Source organism: Cebus imitator, unplaced genomic scaffold, assembly GCF_001604975.1.
Source record: "Cebus imitator isolate Cc_AM_T3 unplaced genomic scaffold, Cebus_imitator-1.0 Scaffold681, whole genome shotgun sequence".
Lineage (NCBI taxonomy): Eukaryota > Metazoa > Chordata > Mammalia > Primates > Cebidae > Cebus > Cebus imitator.
Window position 1 is genome coordinate 323,803 of NW_016107996.1, and position 19,399 is coordinate 343,201.

Sequence of the window (19,399 nt, forward strand, 5' to 3'; positions counted from 1 at the left end):
AATCCTAACACATTGGGAGGCCAATGTGGGAGGATCACTTCAACCCAGGAGTTCGAGACCAGCCTGGATAACATGACGAAACCCCATCTCTACAAAAAATAAATTAGCTGGGTTGGTGGCACACACCTGTAGCTCCAGCTAAGTGAGAGGCAGATATGAGAAGCTTATTCAAGCCCAGGAGATCAAGGCTGCAGTGAGCCATGATTGCACCACTGCATTCTAGCCTGGGCAACAGAACAGGACCCTGTCTAAAATATACATAGAAAAAGAGCGAGAGGACACAAGTGCACACTGAAACAGTTTTTGTGGCCACAAAAAACACGGAGACAAACTGAGAAGTAAAAAATGAAGCAGACGCCTGTAGTGGGAATCCCATGAGGGCCCGGAGAGACTCAGGTGTGGCAGCTTCAGCCCTCAACCTCTTTAATCCATATCTATCCTGGCCTTGGGATTGCTTCTAATAAAGGTTTCAAACAAATCCCTGATTAAAACGTGCAGATCATTAAAAGTCTTCGTGGAAGATAATTTTCCATATAAGCTGTGCAGTATTCTGTGGTATATGTCCCTAGTGTTAATCATTTACACCATTTACAATTTGATCACCATAAACAATTTTTCAGTGAACATCCTTGTATATACAACTTTGCCTACTTACAGAATTTTTTGTTTATTCAGTTCCCATAATGAGAATCAATGAGGCAAAAGGTAGGCATATTTTCTGAGGCTTTTGATACATTTGCCAGAATGCCATCCAGAAAACTTATGCTAATTTGTACACCCTGTTAGCAGCCTGTGATCACGCCCAATTTTCCATGCCCACCTCTGGGAATTAATCGTTGACAATCTGATGTGTACAAAATGAATTGCTTTTTTTTTTTTTTTTTTAAGATGGTGTTTCACCATGTTAACCAGGCTAGTCTTGAGCTCCTGACCTCAGCCTCAGCCTCCCAAAGTGCTGGGATTACAGGCATGAGCCACCATGCTTTTTTTAAATAAACTATTTCTTAGAGCAGTTTTAAGTTCTGAGCAAAAGTGAGAGGAAAATACAAAGATTTCTCATATACTCACTGCTCCCATGCATGGATAGCCTCCCCTGTTATCAACATCCCCTACCAGCGTGACATTTGTCACAATTGATGGACCTACATTGACAGATTATCACCCAAAGATCATAGTTTACACTAGGGTTCACTCTTGGTACAGGTATTGGTCTACTTACCACCTATGCAACTTACGACCATTCGACTTTACGACCACAATCGCTAGCCACGACTGCTTCACGTCTGGCAGCACAAACGTTGCCCAGCTGGGCGTATGACAGTGCGGACCAGCTTCCGGCAGCACTACCATCTCTGCGTGCACCATTTCAACTGTACATATAGCCTACTCAACTTACGACCAAATCGTGTTATGACCGGTCCGCGGTCCCGATCGTGGTCGTAAGTCGAGCACTAGCTGTATTGCACATTTTATGGGTTGGATAAATAAATTATACCATATCCACTATTGTAGTTTCACTGTCCTAAAATCCTCTGTGCCTTACCTATTATTCATCCCTCCTTTCCTCCAGCCCCTAGCAATCGCTGATCTTTATATAGTGTATAGTTTTGTCATTTCCAGGATGTCATATACACAGGTTGAGTATCCCTAATCTGAAAATCCAAAATCCAAAACGCATTAAAATGTGAAACTTTTCAGCACCAACAAGATGCCACAAATAAAAAATTTCACACCTGACTTCATGTGACAGGTCGTAGACAAAATGCAGTCAAGACTTTGTTTCTGCCAGGCACAGTGACTCACGCCTATAATCCTAGCACTTTGGGAGTCCAAGGTGGGCGGATCAACTGAGGTCAGGAGTTCGAGACCAGCCTGGCCAACATGGCAAAAGCCTGTCTCTCCTAAAAATATAAAAAATTAGCCAGGTATGGTGGCACATGCCTGTAGTCCCAGCTACTTCTGAGGCTGAGGCATGAGAATTGCTTGAACCCAGGATACAGAGGTTTCTGTGAGCCAAAATTGCACCACTGCACTCTGGGCGACAGAGCGAGACTGTCTAAAAAAAAAAAAAAAAAAAGACTTTGTTTCATGCACAAAATTATTTAAAATGTATAAAATTAGCTCTATTTGTATAAGATATATAAAACAAATGAATTTCATGTTTAGACTTGGGCCTCATCCCTAAGATATTTCATAATCTGAAATTGGAAATACTTCTGGCCCCAAGCATTTCAGATAAGGGATACTTAACTTGTAGTTGAAATCATACAGTATGTAGCCTTTTCAGATTGCATTTTTTCCACTTTGTAATATGCATTTAAATTTCCTCCATGTCTTTTCGTGCCTTGATAGTTCATTTCTTTTTTCTTTTTCTTTTATTGGTTTATTATTTTGAGATAGGTCTCTGTTGTCTGTTGCCCAGGCTGGAGTACAGTGGTTCAATCTTGGCTCACTGCCTCTGCCTCCTGGGTTTAAGCAATTCTCCAGCCACAGCCTCCCAAGTAGCTGGGACCACAGGCACACACCACCACGGCCAGCTAATTTTTGTCTTTTTAGGAGACATGGGGTTTTGCCGTGTTGTCCAGGCTGGTCTCCAGCTCGTAAGCTTGAAGTGATCGGCCTGCCTCAGCCTCCCAAAGTGCTGGGATTACAGGCTTGAGCCCCGGGGGCTTTAGCTGTGGCTCAAGCCTGTAATTAGCACTGAATAATATTGCATTGTCTGCATATACCACAGCAAAAGAAATGTCTGTTAAAGGACTGTTATCCAAAATATAGAAAGAACTCTTAGAAATAAGGAAACAACTCAATTCATACGTGAGCCAAAGACCTTTACAGACACCTCATTAAAGAAGATATACAGACAGCAAATAAGCATATGAAAAGATGCTTCACATCATATTCCATCAAAGAAATTGCAAATTCAAATAACTGTGAGATGCCACTACACATCTATGAGAACAGTGACACACCAAATTATGGTATGGATGTGGAGCAACAGGAACTCTCATTCATTGGGTTGGGTGCAGTTTTCCATGGGAACACCCCATCTCTACCTGTGTAGCTTAGTTTTCCTGTCTATATATTAGGGTTAGGTGTGGCCAGGGAAGGTTTTATGTAGAACATTTGTGCTGGTGGGAATGCAAAATGATGCAGCCACTTTGGATGACAGTTTGGTAGTTTCCTACAAAATTAAACGGAGTCTTGCCATATAATGCAGCAATCACCCTCCTTAGTGTTTACCCAAAGGAGCTGAAAACAAATGTCTACACAAAAGTTTGAACACAGATGTTTATAGTAGCTTTATTCATAATTGCCAAAACTCAGTAGGTAAATGAATAAATAATGGGTCTGTTTTTAAAAGACTGTTTTATATTTTTACTATTGAACATCTTTTCACATGTTAATTTGTCACATCTTGCTTTGTGTATAGCAATGTTCATATCCTTTACTAATTTTTCTTTTAAACAGAAGTGCCCTTAAAAATCAAATAGGGAACTTGCATATCAACATTTTAAATGCACATGTCCTTTGGCTGATCAGCTCTAATATGTGGCATTTATCCTAGAAATATATTCTTAAAAGAATGTAAAGGTATTGAATGACATTCCCTGTCATATGCATCAATGGGGTTAGTTAAGTAAATTACTTAGCTATTAAAGAATAAGCTAATCTGTGAAGATCTTCAAGTGATCTTAACGAAAAAGAGCTAGGGTACAAAATCACGTTATGATACCATAAGTGTTTTAAAATGTATAAATACTTATTCACTAAACAAAATGTTTATTAAGTGCTACTACGTTGCCGGTAGTGTTGTAGAAAAATATGCACAAAATATAATGGTTAACTCTAAAGAGTGGGACGCTTTTCGTTTTCTGGTCCTTTTGCAACTTGAGTTTTTTATGGTACATATGTATACTTAAAGAAAATGATTTGTACAGCTTACTATAATGGTCTTTTTATTGATGTCTCTCCCACCCTCCAGTGATAACGCCAAAGACAGACATTCAGCTTTGTCTTTACCACTCTGTTGGTTTTTCATTGAAATGATGTAGATAAATGGGGCGTGCTTGGGCCGTCCGGAGGGGCACGGGGTCGGGCGGCGGAGCGCGACCTGGGCGGGGCTGGCGGTGGCAGCGGGGGTCCTCCCTGATCACCAGAGAGACGAGCGGCCGTGTTCCTAGAGAGGAAGGGAACCGCCAGATTCCGCGACCCGGCTGTGGGCGCCGCGAGGCCGGAAGCTTCTGCGCGCCGGCACTGCTTCCCCCCGCCGGACCAGCTCCCGCCAGCCCCGCGGCCCGTCCTCTGAGGAGACCGGCGCTCTCGACTAGGGGGCCTCGGGCCTCTGTGCTCCCGCGGGAGCCTTTCACGAGGTCGGCCACGTCTTTGTTGTGCGCGTTCCTGCACTGTTGGTCCATTAACCAACAATTAGATACGCGGGTATTGAGTGCCTGGCGCGGTGCTGGATGCTGGGTGTAATCTCAGAAAAGTACGTTCAGGGGCGCGCCTGAGGGTGCTGGCTGCTGGGATCTGGGTGCTCTACGTGCATTCGTGAAGAAGCCCACCAGTGTTTGCTGAATACCAGGTACGTGCCGGGCTTGTGGTGTCTGTGCAGCGAGAAACCCCTGTTCTCAAGAAGCCGAGTGGGGGTGGGGTGGGTGGTCTGTAATATGAGATGGAGGAGATGAGGGTTGGGTGCCCTTTTCCATGGGAACACCCCATCTCTACCTGTGGCTTAGTTTTCCTGTCTATCTGTTAGGGTTAGGGGTGGCCAGGGAGGGTTTTACAGAGAACTTTTGCACTGGGCCTTGGGAATTTACCCTTAAAAGGGCGGTCCTGACTGTACAGAGTGGGTAAAAAAAAAAAAAAAAAGAACTTAGCATGTCAGTGACACAGGGAATTTGGGAAGACCGTGGTTTTCTTCAAAGTAGGAAACTAAGTCATTTATTCCAGAGTTAGCTTTATGCCTGGAAAATAATGAAGTGCTTCGCAAATGTTTATTGAGTGACAAACATGTCATCAAAACCCAGTAGAGATTAGATCCTGGGGAGTATGAATTTACTTCAACGAGTTTAATGAAAACTTTGTATGTGTTTAATGTGTGTGAGGTATGTTGAATATGGTCAGAATTGTGCTTTAAGGAAATATTAACCCAGTGACCATAGAAGCAAGGAGTTAGGCAGGAATACCATAGCAGAACATTATTGTGACAGTGAAGGAAAATGATAGTAAAAGAATAAGAAGGAAGGAATGGCTGCAAGAGGCGTTTTTAAGAATTGACTGGACTCACTGATTGTATATAGAGGCTTTTAAAAACATTGAATGCATGGAAGATGATGGTGATGCCAGTAGAAATGGAGAAATACAGAGTGAGTGTGGCTTTGAGGGACTCTGATCTGTTTGGGATCTGTTGAAATTATAGTGCAGGAGAGGCCTACAGCTGCTGGCATTTCAAGTTGTGGGTTTGGATTGAAGAAAGCAAGCTGGAGCCAAAGATTTGAGTCTTCTTAGAACCGAGATATATTGAAATTGGGACTAAGGAGATCCCAAAGGAAAAATGTAGAGAGGGAAAAAGGAACTTGATGCATGTCTCCTGTTTCAGTTATGTATTGTTGCATCAAAAATAAAACTCCAAACTTAAGTGGCAGAAAGGAAACTCAGCTTATTATTCCACAGGATTCTATGGTTTGACTAGGCAGTTCTGCTGGTCTTACCTGGAGTTACTAATACAACTGCATTCACCTGGAGAATTATCTGAGCACTAGGCCCAGTAGGGCTTTAGCTTGGGCGTTTAGATTCTCATCCACGTGACCTCTACATAGCTAGCTTGGGCTTCTTGACAGCATGGCAGTCTCATGGCAGTAAGCCAAGAGCTACAGCAGCACTCCCTCTTACAATGTTGTTTCTCCCATATTCCTTTGGTTAAACCAAGTCATAGGCCAGAACAGATTCAAGGGAAGGAAAAATAGATTCCACCCCTTGATGTGAACAGTGGCAAAATCTCATCACAAAAGGTATTTGAGGATGGGAGACTTTGGACAGTCTGTTACACCTACATTTAAAGTGAAATATTCAATGAGAGATACATAGATACAGATGACCTTTGAGACTGTATTGTTTGTCCATGAAGGCAGCCATCTGGCTCCTCAGTGGGTAAAAACATACCTTTTTCCTAGCTAATGTGCAAGCTGCTCAAGCCTTCTTATTGCTGACCCTTCTTCCCTTATACCCTACATCCCTTACCTCTGGACTCAGCCATGTTAGTACTAGATCAAGATAGACTTTTGATTCATTTCACTGGTAATAGAAGCAAGCAGGCTCAGCTTTTGAACATTACCTGCAATGGGGACAGAATACAAGTAGGTCACATACCGTTTTGTAGCTCTTATAATTTGCATGTTGCTGATCAATTCTTATGCCTCAGATCTGTATTTCTGAATATGGACCCCAAGCTGAGTGAACCTTCAGCTTCTAAGCTCAACATGTATCAAGCTTTGCCAGGCCCTGCTCCTGAAAATGAAGACGGCCTTGTGAAAGTGAAGGAGGAAGATCCCACCTGGGAGCAGGTGTGTAACTCACAGGAGAACAGCTCCCACACTCAGGAGATTTGCCGCCTGCGCTTTCGGCAGTTCTGCTATCAGGAGGCTCCTGGACCCCGGGAAGCTCTGGCCCAACTCCGAGAACTTTGTCATCAATGGCTGAGACCAGAGATGCACACCAAGGAACAGATAATGGAACTGCTGGTGCTGGAGCAGTTCCTGACCATCTTGCCCAAGGAGCTCCAGCCCTTTATGAAGACATACCCTCTGGAAAGTGGAGAGGAAGCAGTGACAGTACTGGAGAATCTAGAGACAGGAAGTGGAGACACAGGACAACAGGTGGGAAGAGAATGTGTGTGATGATGTGGGAGAAGAAAAGGGGGACACGTTTCAGTTTATTTTTAACTTTTTATTTTGAAATAATTTCTAATTTATAAAAGTATTGGAATAGAGAACTCCTGTAAACTCTTCATCCAAATCTGCCAGTTGTTAACATCTGTTTCATGAAGTCCCCTTGTTGTGTACCCTCTTGTGCAAGGAAGTGCACTCCCCTCTGATATGCGTATATATACACACACATACATACGTATACACATGCAGTATTTTTTTTCTCAAACCATTTGAGAGTCAGTTGCAAACACTACACCCCTTTATGTCATTCTGTTGCCCAGGCTGGAGTGCAGTGGTGCGATCATAGCCTCATTGCAGCCTTGAACTGCAATGGTGGAAGGCTCAGGCAATCCTCCCACCTCTGGCTCCTGAGTAGCTGGGACTACAGGTACATGCCACCATTTTTTGTAGAGGGGGTGGGGTCTTGCTATATTGCCTACGCTAGTCTTGAACTTCTGGCCTCAAGTGATCCTGCTGCCTTGGCCTTTCAAAACACTGGGATTACAGGCATGAACCACTGCACCTGGCCATTCAGTGTGTATTTCTGAAGAGTGAGGGCATTCTCTTGTATAACCAGAATACAAATATCAAGTTTAGGGAAATTAAAATTGTTATGATATAAACTTAGTCCTTACTCATATTTTGCCATGTTACCCTAATAATGCTCTTTATGGTAATTTTTTTTTTCTGATTCAGGATACAAGCCAGCATCACATATTGTACTTAGCTGCTGTACCACTAATCTTTGTGAATCTGGAGTAGCTGCTGTCTTTCTTTGTTATGCCATCGTTGTTTTTGAAGAGTACATTTAATTTTTTGGAGAATATCCCTCAATTTGAGTTTGTCATATATTTTCTCATGATCAGATTCAGATTGCATATTTTGGCTACAATACCACAGAGGTAATGCTGTATTCTCAGTGCATCACTTCAGAGGCGCATAGTGATGATTTGTCCCTTTACTGATGAGGTTATAGTGGTACCTGTCAGATTTCTCCACTAGAAAGTTACCTTTTTCCCCTTTATAATTACTAAGTAATCTGTGGGAGACATTTTGAGACAGTGTACATATCCTGTTCCTCATTAAATTTTCACCAGCTAGTTTAAACATCCACTTGTTTGTTGTTTTTGTTTTTCTGGGCTGGGATCCTTTCCTGTCTTTTCTGCCTTGTTTGCTGCTGTATCCCTAGCATATAGAACAGTGCCTGGCTCTTAGCATGCAGTCCATATATGCATGCCTTTTCAAAGTAAATCTTTTATTTTTAGGCCTCTGTCTATTTTCAGGGACAAGACATGTGCCCAATGGTGACAGAATACCAAGGAGTCTCTTTGGAGTGCCAGAGACTCCAGCTCCTGCCTGGGGTAAGCACCCTGAAGTGTGAACCTCCACAGCTTACTCAAGAGAACCCACAAGAAGTTAGCGGTGAGTCCTAGAGAGTGACCTTAGTGAGGACACTGGGAGCTGGCCACTGACACTTGCACGGCCTTCTTGTCCTCAAGTTTGATACACTGTGAAATGATTACCACAAACTAACATATATCTCACAGTTACCTTTTGTGTGTGTCTGTGTGTGTGGTAAGAATTCCTAAGATCCACTGTCATGAAATTTCAAATATACAATACATTATTACTAACTATAGTCACCATGCTGTAAGTTGTTTCCAGAACTTATTCATCTTATAACTGCAAGTTTGTACCCTTTGACCAACATCAAGTTGTATTTTTTTGTCTAACCCTGTATTTGAACAAACTTAAAGACCTGCTTTATTTTACACTGTGCTTTTTAAGCTGGTTTGTTTAGTATGTATGTGTTGTGGACGACTATTTATAATAGTAACAGTGAATCAGGGCAAGGCTGTTTTTTTTCCAGCAAACTTTATTCCTTCTAGAAATGAAACAACAGTAATAAAAAGATTCCATAGTGATCCATGATGGAAGCAAAGAAAAGCAGAACAAAAAAAAGTGATGTTCTGTTTTATATTTTTGGGTTAGAATTACCACATGTGCTCTTCATTTGGTAATTTTGTACTCTGCCATCTGCCAACTGTGTGACTTAGGCAAGTCGTTTAATGAACGGGTCATTCAAGTAGTAAACAGTTATCTGTTTGATCTCTGTGTGTACTCTGCACTCAGCTGTGATTCTTCTCAATGTGCTTAGGATATATGAAGGCAATAATTTGGACCTTCTTGATTATTTTGAGGATTGGAAATAATCTTTTAAAGTAACAGCACAGTGGCTGGCATTGTGCAGTCATCATCGCCATTTTGATTACTGTTGGTCCTGTGGGATCAGTACCTCCTAACAGTTTTTCTAGTTCATGGCTAACATCTCTTCTCTATTTTTTAAAACATCTTTACTTTCTGTCTCTCTTTTTAATCTTCCTTTCTTCTGCTTTCCTTTTTCTCCTCTGTCTCATCTCACTGCTCTCCACATCCTTTTGTCTCTGTGTTCTCTGCTTGATCTTTCCTTTATCATCTTTTCCTTTATGATTTTTATTTTTTCTTTATGTAAAAGTGCACGACTGTAAAGCACCTTATGAGTTCATAAATCCCACTTAAGTTTTTGGTTGAGAGACCCTAAAGTTGCAGAATTTTAGAATTTCTGACAGAAAGCAGTTGTGATTCTCTATCTTACACAGTAAAGTCTACGTCTTAGTTCTTGAGTGTTTAACAAACATAAGAACTTTGGGGAAAAAGGCTGGGTCTCCAAAAATGGTACCCTAAAGGCCAGTGTGTCTCATTTAGGACTCTTGCCTTCTCTCTCTACAGGGCCTGTTTCCCAAGGATCAGCTCATCTCCATGAAAAAAATCACAGAGACAAGGCTGCAATGCCTGTGTTTAACCCAGTCAGGTCCCAGGTGAGCAGGATGTAGGAATGTCAGTAGTGGTCTTTCTCCCTCACCTAGTGTTCCTTGCCCTTATCTTGGCTCACACTTATCCTACTGAGAGCCATTCAGGTGGCACAGTTCCTCTGCCTTCACCTTGTCACAGAATATCACAGAGTGTGTTGCATCATTCAAGGATCTTGTATTGTTTACATGCCATTCATTGCTTCATTTCACACCTTGTTTAGGAGGCATGTCCAAATCTAAAGGCATGGGAGTGAGGGATGGAGTGAGGCCCCTGGTTTCAGAAAGTACTCTGCTCATCTGACACTCAATAACTGATATTTTCTCTTTTGAAGTCTCTGGTTTCTTTCCCCAGCCTGAGAACAAAGGCCCTTTCTCATACTACTTTACATTCAGCACATATCCAATTAATGTTTGGTGATAATAATGGAAATTCTATATCTACAAGGGAATACTTAACATCCTCACAAGATGGACTTTTTTTTTTTAATTCTCTCAGTGGCTCATTCATTTTCCTAGTTATTTATTTACAATAAAATTTAAGTCTCCCATTTAAGTCCTCTTGCACACTGCTGCCACATGAGTTTCCTCAAGACACTGTCTTTATGGGTTTCTCTCCTGGCTCAGTTCTCTTCTATGGCTTCTAATTGGTTTTTAATCATATCAGACCCAGTGTCTCCTGTTATTAACAAACAATTCCTGAAAAGAAGTGTCTAGAAAATAAAACCTACTCATACACATTTTAAAAATCAACATCATTTCCTTAAATGTAATATAATGGTATAATGTAGAAACAAAAAAGTTTTTTATTTTAAAAGTAGTGTTTCAAAATGCAAGTATTTGACATGATTATAACTAAGGAAATAACAACATAGGTGTTTGCACTGAAGTATAATTAGTATTAAGTTAAAATTAAGGAGGAATAAGATCAGAAGTCCAGGAAAATCATAGGGCAATGGTATAGGTGGACAGAGGAATGAAACTAGTATTGAGTCAAATAATACAAGGCTAGACAGAGAAAGTGGGGCCCTTAAATGAAGTAGGGCTTAGATGTTGTAAATTGAATTGTGTCCCTCCAAAAGATGTATGGAAATCCTAACCCCAAGTACCTGTGAATGTGACCTGAGTTGGAAATAGGCTCTGTCTTAGTCCATTTTGTGTTGCTAATAACAGAATTCCTGAGACTGGGTAATTTATTTTTAAAAGAGGTTTATTTAGCTCAGAATTTTGTAACCTGAGAAGTCCAAGATCATCAGCCTATCTGGAGGATCTCATGCTGCTTCAGCTCATGGCAGAAGGTGGAATGATGGAGAACCAAGTATGTGCAAAGAGACCAAACATTAGAGGCAGTCGTCCTTTAAACAGCCAGCTCTTGGAGCTGAGCAAGGGCAAGAATAGGAAGCTTATTCAAAGAAATAACAGGCTGGGTATAGTGCCTCTCACCTATAATCCCAGCACTTTGGGAGGCCAAGTCAGGAGGGTTGCTTGAGACCAGGAGTTTGAGACCAGCCTGAGCAACACAGCAAGATCCTGTATCTATTTTTTTTTAATTTATTTATTTTACTTTAGGTGCATATTATATCTGGCATTTCTCCCCATGTTATCCCTCCCCACTCCCCCTTCCTTCCCACCCCCCACTGTCTCTCCCCTACCCCCGCCAACTGCCCTCAGTGTGTGATGTTCCTCTCCCTGAGTCCATGTGTTCTCGTTCAGCACCCGCCTATGATAAGTGAGAACATAAGTGGTTGGCTTTCTGTTCTTGTGTTAGTTTGATGAGAATGATGGTTTGCAGATTCATGCAGTCCCTACAAAGGACACGAACTCATCGTTTTTTTATGGCTGCGTAGTATTCCATGGTGTATATGTACCACATTTTCTTTGGCCAGTCTATCATTGATGGGCATTTGGGTTGGTTCCAGGTCTTTGCTATTGTACATAGGGCTGCAATGAATATACCTGTGCTTGTGTCCTTATAGTAGAACAATTTATAGTTCTTTGGGTATATACCCAGTAATGGGATTGCTGGGTCAAATGGAATTTCTATTTCTAGATCCTTGAGAAATTGCCACACTGTCTTCCATAATGGTTGAACTAATTTACACTCCCACCAGCTGTGTAGGAGTGTTCCTATTTCTCCGCATCCACTCCAGCATCTGTTGTCTCCAGAGTTTTTAATGATCGCCATTCTAACTGGCGTGAGATGCTATCTCAGTATGGTTTTGATTTGCATTTCTCTAATGACCAGTGATGATGAGCATTTTTTCATATGTTTCTTGGCCTCATATATGTCTTCTTTTGAAAAGTGTTCATATCGTTCGCCCACTTTTGAATAGGGTTGTTTTTTTCTTTCTTGTATATCTGTTTTTGTTCTCTGTAGATTCTGGATATTAGCTCTTTGTCAGATGGGTAGATTGCAAAAGTTTTTTCCCATTCTTTTGGTTGCTGATTTGCTCTAATGATTGTTTCTTTTGCTGTACAGAAGCTCTGGAGTTTAATTAGATCTCATTTGTCTATCTTGGCTTTTATTGCCATTGCTTTTGGTGTTTTAGTCATGAAGTCCTTGCCTATGCCTCTGTCCTGAATGGTTTTGCCTACATTTGCTTCTAGTGTTTTTATGGTGTTAGGTTTTATGTTTAAATCTTTGATCCATCGGGAGTTAATTTTAGTGTAAGATGACAGGTAGGGGTCCAGTTTCTGCTTTCTGCACATTGCTAGCCAGTTTTCCCAACACCATTTATTAAATATGGAGTCCTTTCCCCATTGCTTGTTTTTGCTGGGTTTGTCAAAGATCAGATGGTTGTAGATGCATGGTGTTTCTTCTGGGGTCTCTGTTCTGTTCCATTGGTCTATGTCTCTGTTTTGGTTCCAGTACCATGCTGTTTTGATTACTGTAGCCTTGTAGTATAGTTTGAAGTCTGGCAGTGTGATGCCTCCAGCTTTGTTCTTTTTGCTTAGGATTGTCTTGGCTATGTGGGGTCTCTTGTGATTCCATATGAAGTTTAAAGTGGTTTTTTCCAGTTCTGCGAAGAGGGTCATTGGTAGCTTGATGGGGATAGTGTTGAATCTATAGATTACTTTGGGCAGTATGGCCATTTTCACAATACTGATTCTTCCTAACCATGAGCATGGAATGTTTCTCCATCTGTTTGTGTCCTCTCTTATTTCGTTGAGCAGTGGTTTGTACTTCTCCTTGAAGAGGTCCTTTACATCCTTTGTTAGTTAAGTATTCCTAGGTATTTTATTCTCTTTGTAGCAATTGTGAGTGGGAGTTCGCTCCTGATTTGCTGTCTGTCTGTTATTGGTATATAGAAATGCTTGTGATTTATGCACATTGATTTTGTATCCTGAGACTTTGCTGAAGTTGCTTATCAGTTTGAGAAGATTTGGGGCTGAGACGATGGGGCCTTCTAGATATACAATCATGTCATCTGCAAATAGAGACAGTTTGACTTCCCCCTTTCCTAATTGAATACCCTTTATTTCTTTTTCTTGCCTGATTGCTCTGGCTAGAACTTCCAATACTATGTTGAATAGGAGTGGTGAGAGAGGGCATCCTTGTCTAGTGCCTGATTTCAAAGGGAATTTTTCCAGCTTTTGCCTGTTCAGTATGATATTGGCTGTAGGTTTGTCATATATAGCTTTTATCATTTTATGATACGTTCCGTCAATACCTAGTTTATTGAGAGTTTTTAGCATGAAGGGCTGTTGAATTTTATCGAAGGCCTTCTCTGCATCTGTTGAGATAATCATGTCATTTTTGTCTTTGGTTCTGTTTATGTGGTGGATTACATTTATGGATTTGCATATGTTGGACCAGTCTTGCAGCCCTGGGATGAAGCCTCCTTGGTCGTGATGGATAAGCTTCTTGATGTGCTGTTCCAATCTGTTTGCCAGTATTTTATTGAAGATTTTTGCTTCGATGTTCATCTTGGATATTGGCCTGAAGTTTTCTTTTTTAGTTGAGTCTCTGCCTGGTTTTGGTATGAGGATGATGTTGGTCTCATAAAACGAGCTAGGGAGGATTCCCTCCTTTTGTATTGTTTGATACAGTTTTAGAAGGAATGGAACCAGCTCCTCTTTGTACGTCTATTAGAATTCGGCTGTGAACCTATCCGGACCTGGACTTTTTTTTGTTGTTAGGCTATTGATTGCTGCCTCTACTTCAGCCCTTGTTATTGGTCTATTCAGGGTTTCAACTTCCTCCTGGTTTAGTCTTGGTAGAGTACAAGTGTCTAGGAATTTATCCATTTCTTCCTGGTTTACTGGTTTATGTGAGTAGAGCTGTTTGTAGTAATCTCTGATGTTAGTTTGTATTTTTGTGGGATCAGTGGTGATATCCCCTTTATCATTTTTTATTGCACGTATTTGATTCTTCTCCTTTTTCTTTTTTATTAATCTGGCTAGTGGTCTGTTTTGTTGATCTTTTCAAAAAACCGTCTCCTGGATTTATTGATTTTTTGAAGGGTTTTTGTGTCTCTGTCTCCTTCAGTTCAGCTCTGATCTTAGTTATTTCTTGTCCTCTGCTAGCTTTTGAGTTTTTTTGCTCTTGCTCCTCTAGCTATCTCAATTTTGATGATAGGGTGTCGATTTTAGATCTTTCCTCTCTTCTCTGGTGGGCATTTATTGCTATAAATTTCCCTCACGACACTGCTTTAAAGGTGTCCCAGAGATTCTGGTAAGTTGTGTCTTCATTCTGGTTGGTTTCAAAGAACATCTTTATTTCTGCTTTCATTTCATTGTTTATCCAGTCAACTCTCAGAGGCAAGTTGTTCAGTTTCCAAGTCGTTGTGCAGGTTTGAGTGTGTTATTGCACTGTGGTCTGATAGACTATTTGTTATGATTTCTGTTCTTTTGCATTTGCTGAGGAGTGATTTGCTTCCAATGATGTGGTTAATTTTAGAGTAAGTGCAATGTAGTGCTGAGAAAAATGTATATTCTGTGGATTTGGGGTGGAGTGTTCTGTATGTGTCTATTAGGTCTGCTTGGTCCAGCTCTGCGTTCAAGTCCTGGATATCCTTGTTAATTTTCTGTCTCGTTGATCTGTCTAATATTGACAGTGGAGTGTTGAAGTCTCCCACTAGTATTGTGTGGGAGTCTAAATCTCGTTTTAGGTTGTTAAGAACTTGCTTTATGTATCTCGGTGCTCCTGTGTTGGGGGCGTATATATTTAGGATAGTTAGCTCTTCCTGTTGGATTGATCCCTTTACCATTACGTAGTGTCCTTCTTTGTCTCTTTTGATCTTTGTTAGTTTCAAGTCCATTTTATCAGAGATTAGGATTGCAACCCCTACTTTTTTTTGTTCTCCATTTGTTTGGTAAATCTTCTTCCATCCCTTTATTTTGAGTCTATGTGTGTCTTTGTATGTGAGATGAGTTTCCTGAGTACAGTACTTCAATGGGTTCTTTTTATCCAGTTTGCCAGTCTGTGTCTTTTGATTGGGGCATTTAGGCCATTTACATTCAATGTTGATATTGTTATGTGTGAATGTTATGCTTCCATTTTGTTACTGGCTGGTTTTCTTTCCCATTAGCTGACTCATTTTCTTCATTGCATTTTTGGTCTTTGCCAACTGGTTTGCTTTTGCAGTGTCTGGTATTTGTTTCCGTGCTTAGTGTTTCTTTCAAGAGCTCTTTTAGGGCAGGTCTGGTGGTGACAAAATCTCTCAATAGTTACTTGTCCGTAAAGGATTTTATTTCTCCTTCACTTACGAAGCTTAGTTGGGCTGGATATGAGATTCTGGGTTGAAAGTTCCTTTCTTTAAGGATGTTGAATATTGGCCCACACTCTCTTCTGGCTTGTAAGGTTTCTGCCAAGAGATCTGCTGTAAGTCTGATTGGCTTCCCTCTGTGGGTGACCCGACCTTTCTCTCTGGCTGCCCTGACCTTTCTCTCTGGCTGCCCTTAGCATTTTTTCCTTCATTTCAACCCTGGTGAATCTGACGATTATGTGCCTTGGGGTTGCTCTTCTTGAGCAGTATCTTTGTGGAGTTCTCTTGAATTTGAAATTTGGACTGCCTTGCTAAGCTTGGGAAGTTCTCCTGGATAATATCCTAGAGCGTGTTTTCCATCTTGGATTCATTCTCCCCATCATATTCAGGTACACCAATCAAGTGTAGATTAGGTCTTTTCACATAATCCCATATTTCTTGGAGGCTTTGTTCATTTCTCTTCACTGTTTTTTCCTCTTGTCTTGTCTTCTCTTTTTATTTCATTGAGTTGATCTTCAACCTCTGATATCCTTTCTTCTGCTTGATTGTTTCGGCTATTAAAACTTATGTTTGCTTCGTGCAGTTCTCATGCTGTGCTTTTTCAACTCCATCAAGTCGTTTATGTTCTTCTCTAACCTGGTTATTCTAGTTAGCATTTCATCTAACCTTTTTTCAAGGTTTTTGGTTTCTTTGTATTGAGTTAGAATGTGTTCCTTTAGCTCAGAAAAGTTTGTTATTATCCACCTTCTGAAGTCTGTTTCTGTCAGTTTGTCGCACTCCTTGGTCAAGTTGTGATGCTGTGTTCTTGGGGAGTTGTGATCCCTTGAAGGAGAAAAGGTGTTCTGGTCTTTGATGGTTTCATCTTTTTTTGCGCTGTTTTTTTCCCATCTTTGTGGATTTACCTGGCTGTGTTGTCAGGGAGCTGCTTGGTGAGGTCGTTTATCTGCCTGTGGAGGTGCTACTGGGTTTCTAGGGACTCCTTCAGGTTACTAGGGAAGCTTCCTGTGTCTTTTTTGTTTATACTGGGAGATTAGGTCCGCCTCTTCTGCTGACCTATAAGCGCTGCTGGGTTGTCAAGAATGCAGTCCCGTTGCTACGTAGGCTTCCTGTGTTTTTGTTAAAACATGTAGCCCAGTCCCACCCCTCTAGTGGTGGGTTGTGCCCTTGCTCCACTGGGCTGGATCAGTCAGGGTTCATCTCAGACTGTGGCAGTGGCTGCGCGACTCACTAGAGTCAGAGCTTCAGCCCTCTGTTGTTTGTAGGGGAGGGTAGGGACCCACCTAGCTGCACCCGGCTGTCTCCCTCTTTCAACTTCCTCTCTCTCCGGTCATGGGGTAGGGGCCTGCCCAGCCGCTCCCGCTTACAGCTCCTTCTCTCTCCGGGTGGAGGGACGGGGCAGTAGCTCAGTCTGCAGGCTCTTATTCAACTCCGTGCTTGTAATTCCAGGCGCTTGACTGGCAAAGATCCCCTGTGCTGTGTATTGGTGAGGCTTTGGGGAAAGCACTGTATCTGGACCGGAGTGCCAGAGGAGAATGTCTGACTCGCCAGTCAGATGTACTTTCTGGGTGAAGCAGCACCCCTTCCTGCCTCAGTCTGCCCTGAGTGGGCCTTGCTCACCATCGGACCAGAACTGTTGAAGTGCACTTGGTACCTCGGTTGGAGATAGGAGATCTCTGGATTTCTGCATCTCTCTCGCTGGGTGTTGTGTGTTGGAGTTGTGTCTAATTGGACATCTTGGATCATCAGCCGACCCTGTATCTATTTTTTAAAAAAGAGAGAAATAATAACAAGAAACTTAGCAAAACTTGGGAAAGATATAAATGTCTAGGTACAGGAAGATCTGAGAACACCAAGCAGAGTCATCCCAAGTAAGACTACCTCAAAGCATGTAATAATCAAACTCTTAATGGTCAAGGAAAAAGAGAGGACCTTAAACGCAGCAAGAGAAGAAGCAAGGAGTTCCAACTCATCTGGCAACAGACTTCTCAATGGCAATCATACAGGCCAGGAGAAAGTAGAATGACATTTTCAAAGTACTCAAAGAAAAATACTGACATTCAAGAATATTGTATCTAGGAAAATTATCTTTCATATTTGGAGGACAAAGTCTTTTCCAGACAAAAGCTGAGAGAGTATACCACCACCAGACCCATCTTATAAGAAATGCTAAAGGGAATTCTTCAGTGTAAAAGAAAAGAAGATTAATGTACATAAAGAAAACTTTTGAAGCCCTAAAAGTCACTGATAAAATTAAGTACATGGACAAACCCAGAATACTTTATTACTGTAATGGTGACATACAATATACTCAAAAATGTACTATGAAGTCCCAAGACATACCTATCAAAAACAATAATAGGACTGAACACAGTGGCCTATGCCTGTAAACCCAGTTCTTTGGGAGGCTGAAGTGGGAGGATCACTTGAGACTAGGAGTTTGAGACCAGCCTGGGCCATATGTAAGACCCTGACTCTGTACCTGGGGACAGGAGACAGAGAGACCGTATTTTTAAAACAAAACAAAACAAAACAAATAATAATAGCTAGCAACCTGTTAAGAGATAGATAGTATAAAGTTATTTATTTATTTATTTATTTTTTTTTTGAGACGGAGTTTTGCTCTTGTTACCCAGGCTGGAGTGCAATGGCGCGATCTCGGCTCACCGCAACCTCCNCTCTTGTTACCCAGGCTGGAGTGCAATGGCGCGATCTCGGCTCACCGCAACCTCCGCCTCCTGGGTTCAGGCAATTCTCCTGCCTCAGCCTCCTGAGTAGCTGGGATTACAGGTATGTGCCACCATGCCCAGCTGATTTTTTGTATTTTTAGTAGAGATGGGGTTTCACCATGTTGACCAGTATGGTCTCGATCTCTTGACTTTGTGATCCACCCACCTCGGCCTCCCAAAGTGCTGGGATTACAGGCTTGAGCCACCGCGCCCGGCGATAGTATAAAGTTATAAATTGAGACAATGAAAAGTCAGAATCCAGAAGAATTAAAGTGTATAATTTTTTTTCTGTGTGTTTCTGCCTTTGTTTCTACTTTTGTATTTGGGATCTGAGATAAGTTGTCATTTCTTTAAAATAACATATCTAAAGGTGTTCTTTGTAAGTCAAATGATGACTACAATGCAAAAACCTATAACAAACTTCCTAAAAATAGAAGGCAACAAATGAAAGCAAACTATAAGAGAAAATCGTGTAGCCATAGAGGTTTTTCTTTGTTGTTGTTGTGTGAGACAAGGCTTCAGTCATTCACCGAGGCTGGAGTGCACTGGTATCATTTCAGCTCACTGCAACTTCTGCCTCTTGAACTCAAGTGATCCTCCCACCTCAGCCTGCCGAGTAGTCGAAACCACAGGTATGCCCCACCATGCCTAACTAATTTTTTGTAGGGCTGAGGTTTTTCCATGTTACCCAGGCTGGCCTTGAACTTCCGGACTCAAGTAATTTGCCGATCTTGACCTCTCAAAGTGCTTGGATTACAGGTGTGAGACACCATGCCTGGCTGTATATAACGATTATAAATAACTATGCATGCAACACCAGAGCTCCCAAGCATATAAAGAAAACATTAATAGATCTACAATGAGAGATAGACTGCATTACAATAATAGTAGGAGATTTTAATCTCCCAATCTCAGTAATTAACACATCATCCAGACAGAAAGTCAACAAAGCAACAGTGGAATTAAACTACATACTAGATCTAATAACCCTGATATTTACTGAACATGTCATCCAACTGCTACAGAATACACATTCATTTCATCAGTACATGGAACATTGTTAAGAATAGACTGTATCGCCGGGCGCGGTGGCTCAAGCCTGTAATCCCAGCACTTTGGGAGGCCGAGGTGGGTGGATCACGAGGTCAAGAGATCGAGACCATCCTGGTCAACATGGTGAAACCCCGTCT

At 41.5% G+C, this 19,399-nt stretch overlaps 1 protein-coding gene across 7 annotated transcripts in view; it reads left to right on the top strand.

The window, feature by feature from the left end:
- The first annotated feature begins 4,248 nt into the window (after positions 1-4,248).
- Positions 4,249-19,399, top strand: part of PGBD1 (piggyBac transposable element derived 1) — a 27,164-nt gene continuing 12,013 nt past the window's right edge. The window contains exons 1-4 of one of the 7 annotated variants that reach the window (XM_017518463.2): positions 4,249-4,582; positions 6,422-6,875; positions 8,192-8,348; positions 9,696-9,784. In XM_017518463.2, the coding sequence (XP_017373952.1) occupies positions 6,438-6,875; positions 8,192-8,348; positions 9,696-9,784 (684 nt within the window). In that variant the 5' untranslated portion in view covers positions 4,249-4,582; positions 6,422-6,437. The remainder of the gene's footprint in view (positions 4,583-6,421; positions 6,876-8,191; positions 8,349-9,695; positions 9,785-19,399) is intronic. The other 6 variants (XM_017518464.2, XM_017518465.2, XM_017518462.2 and 3 more) reach the window with 6 other exon arrangements.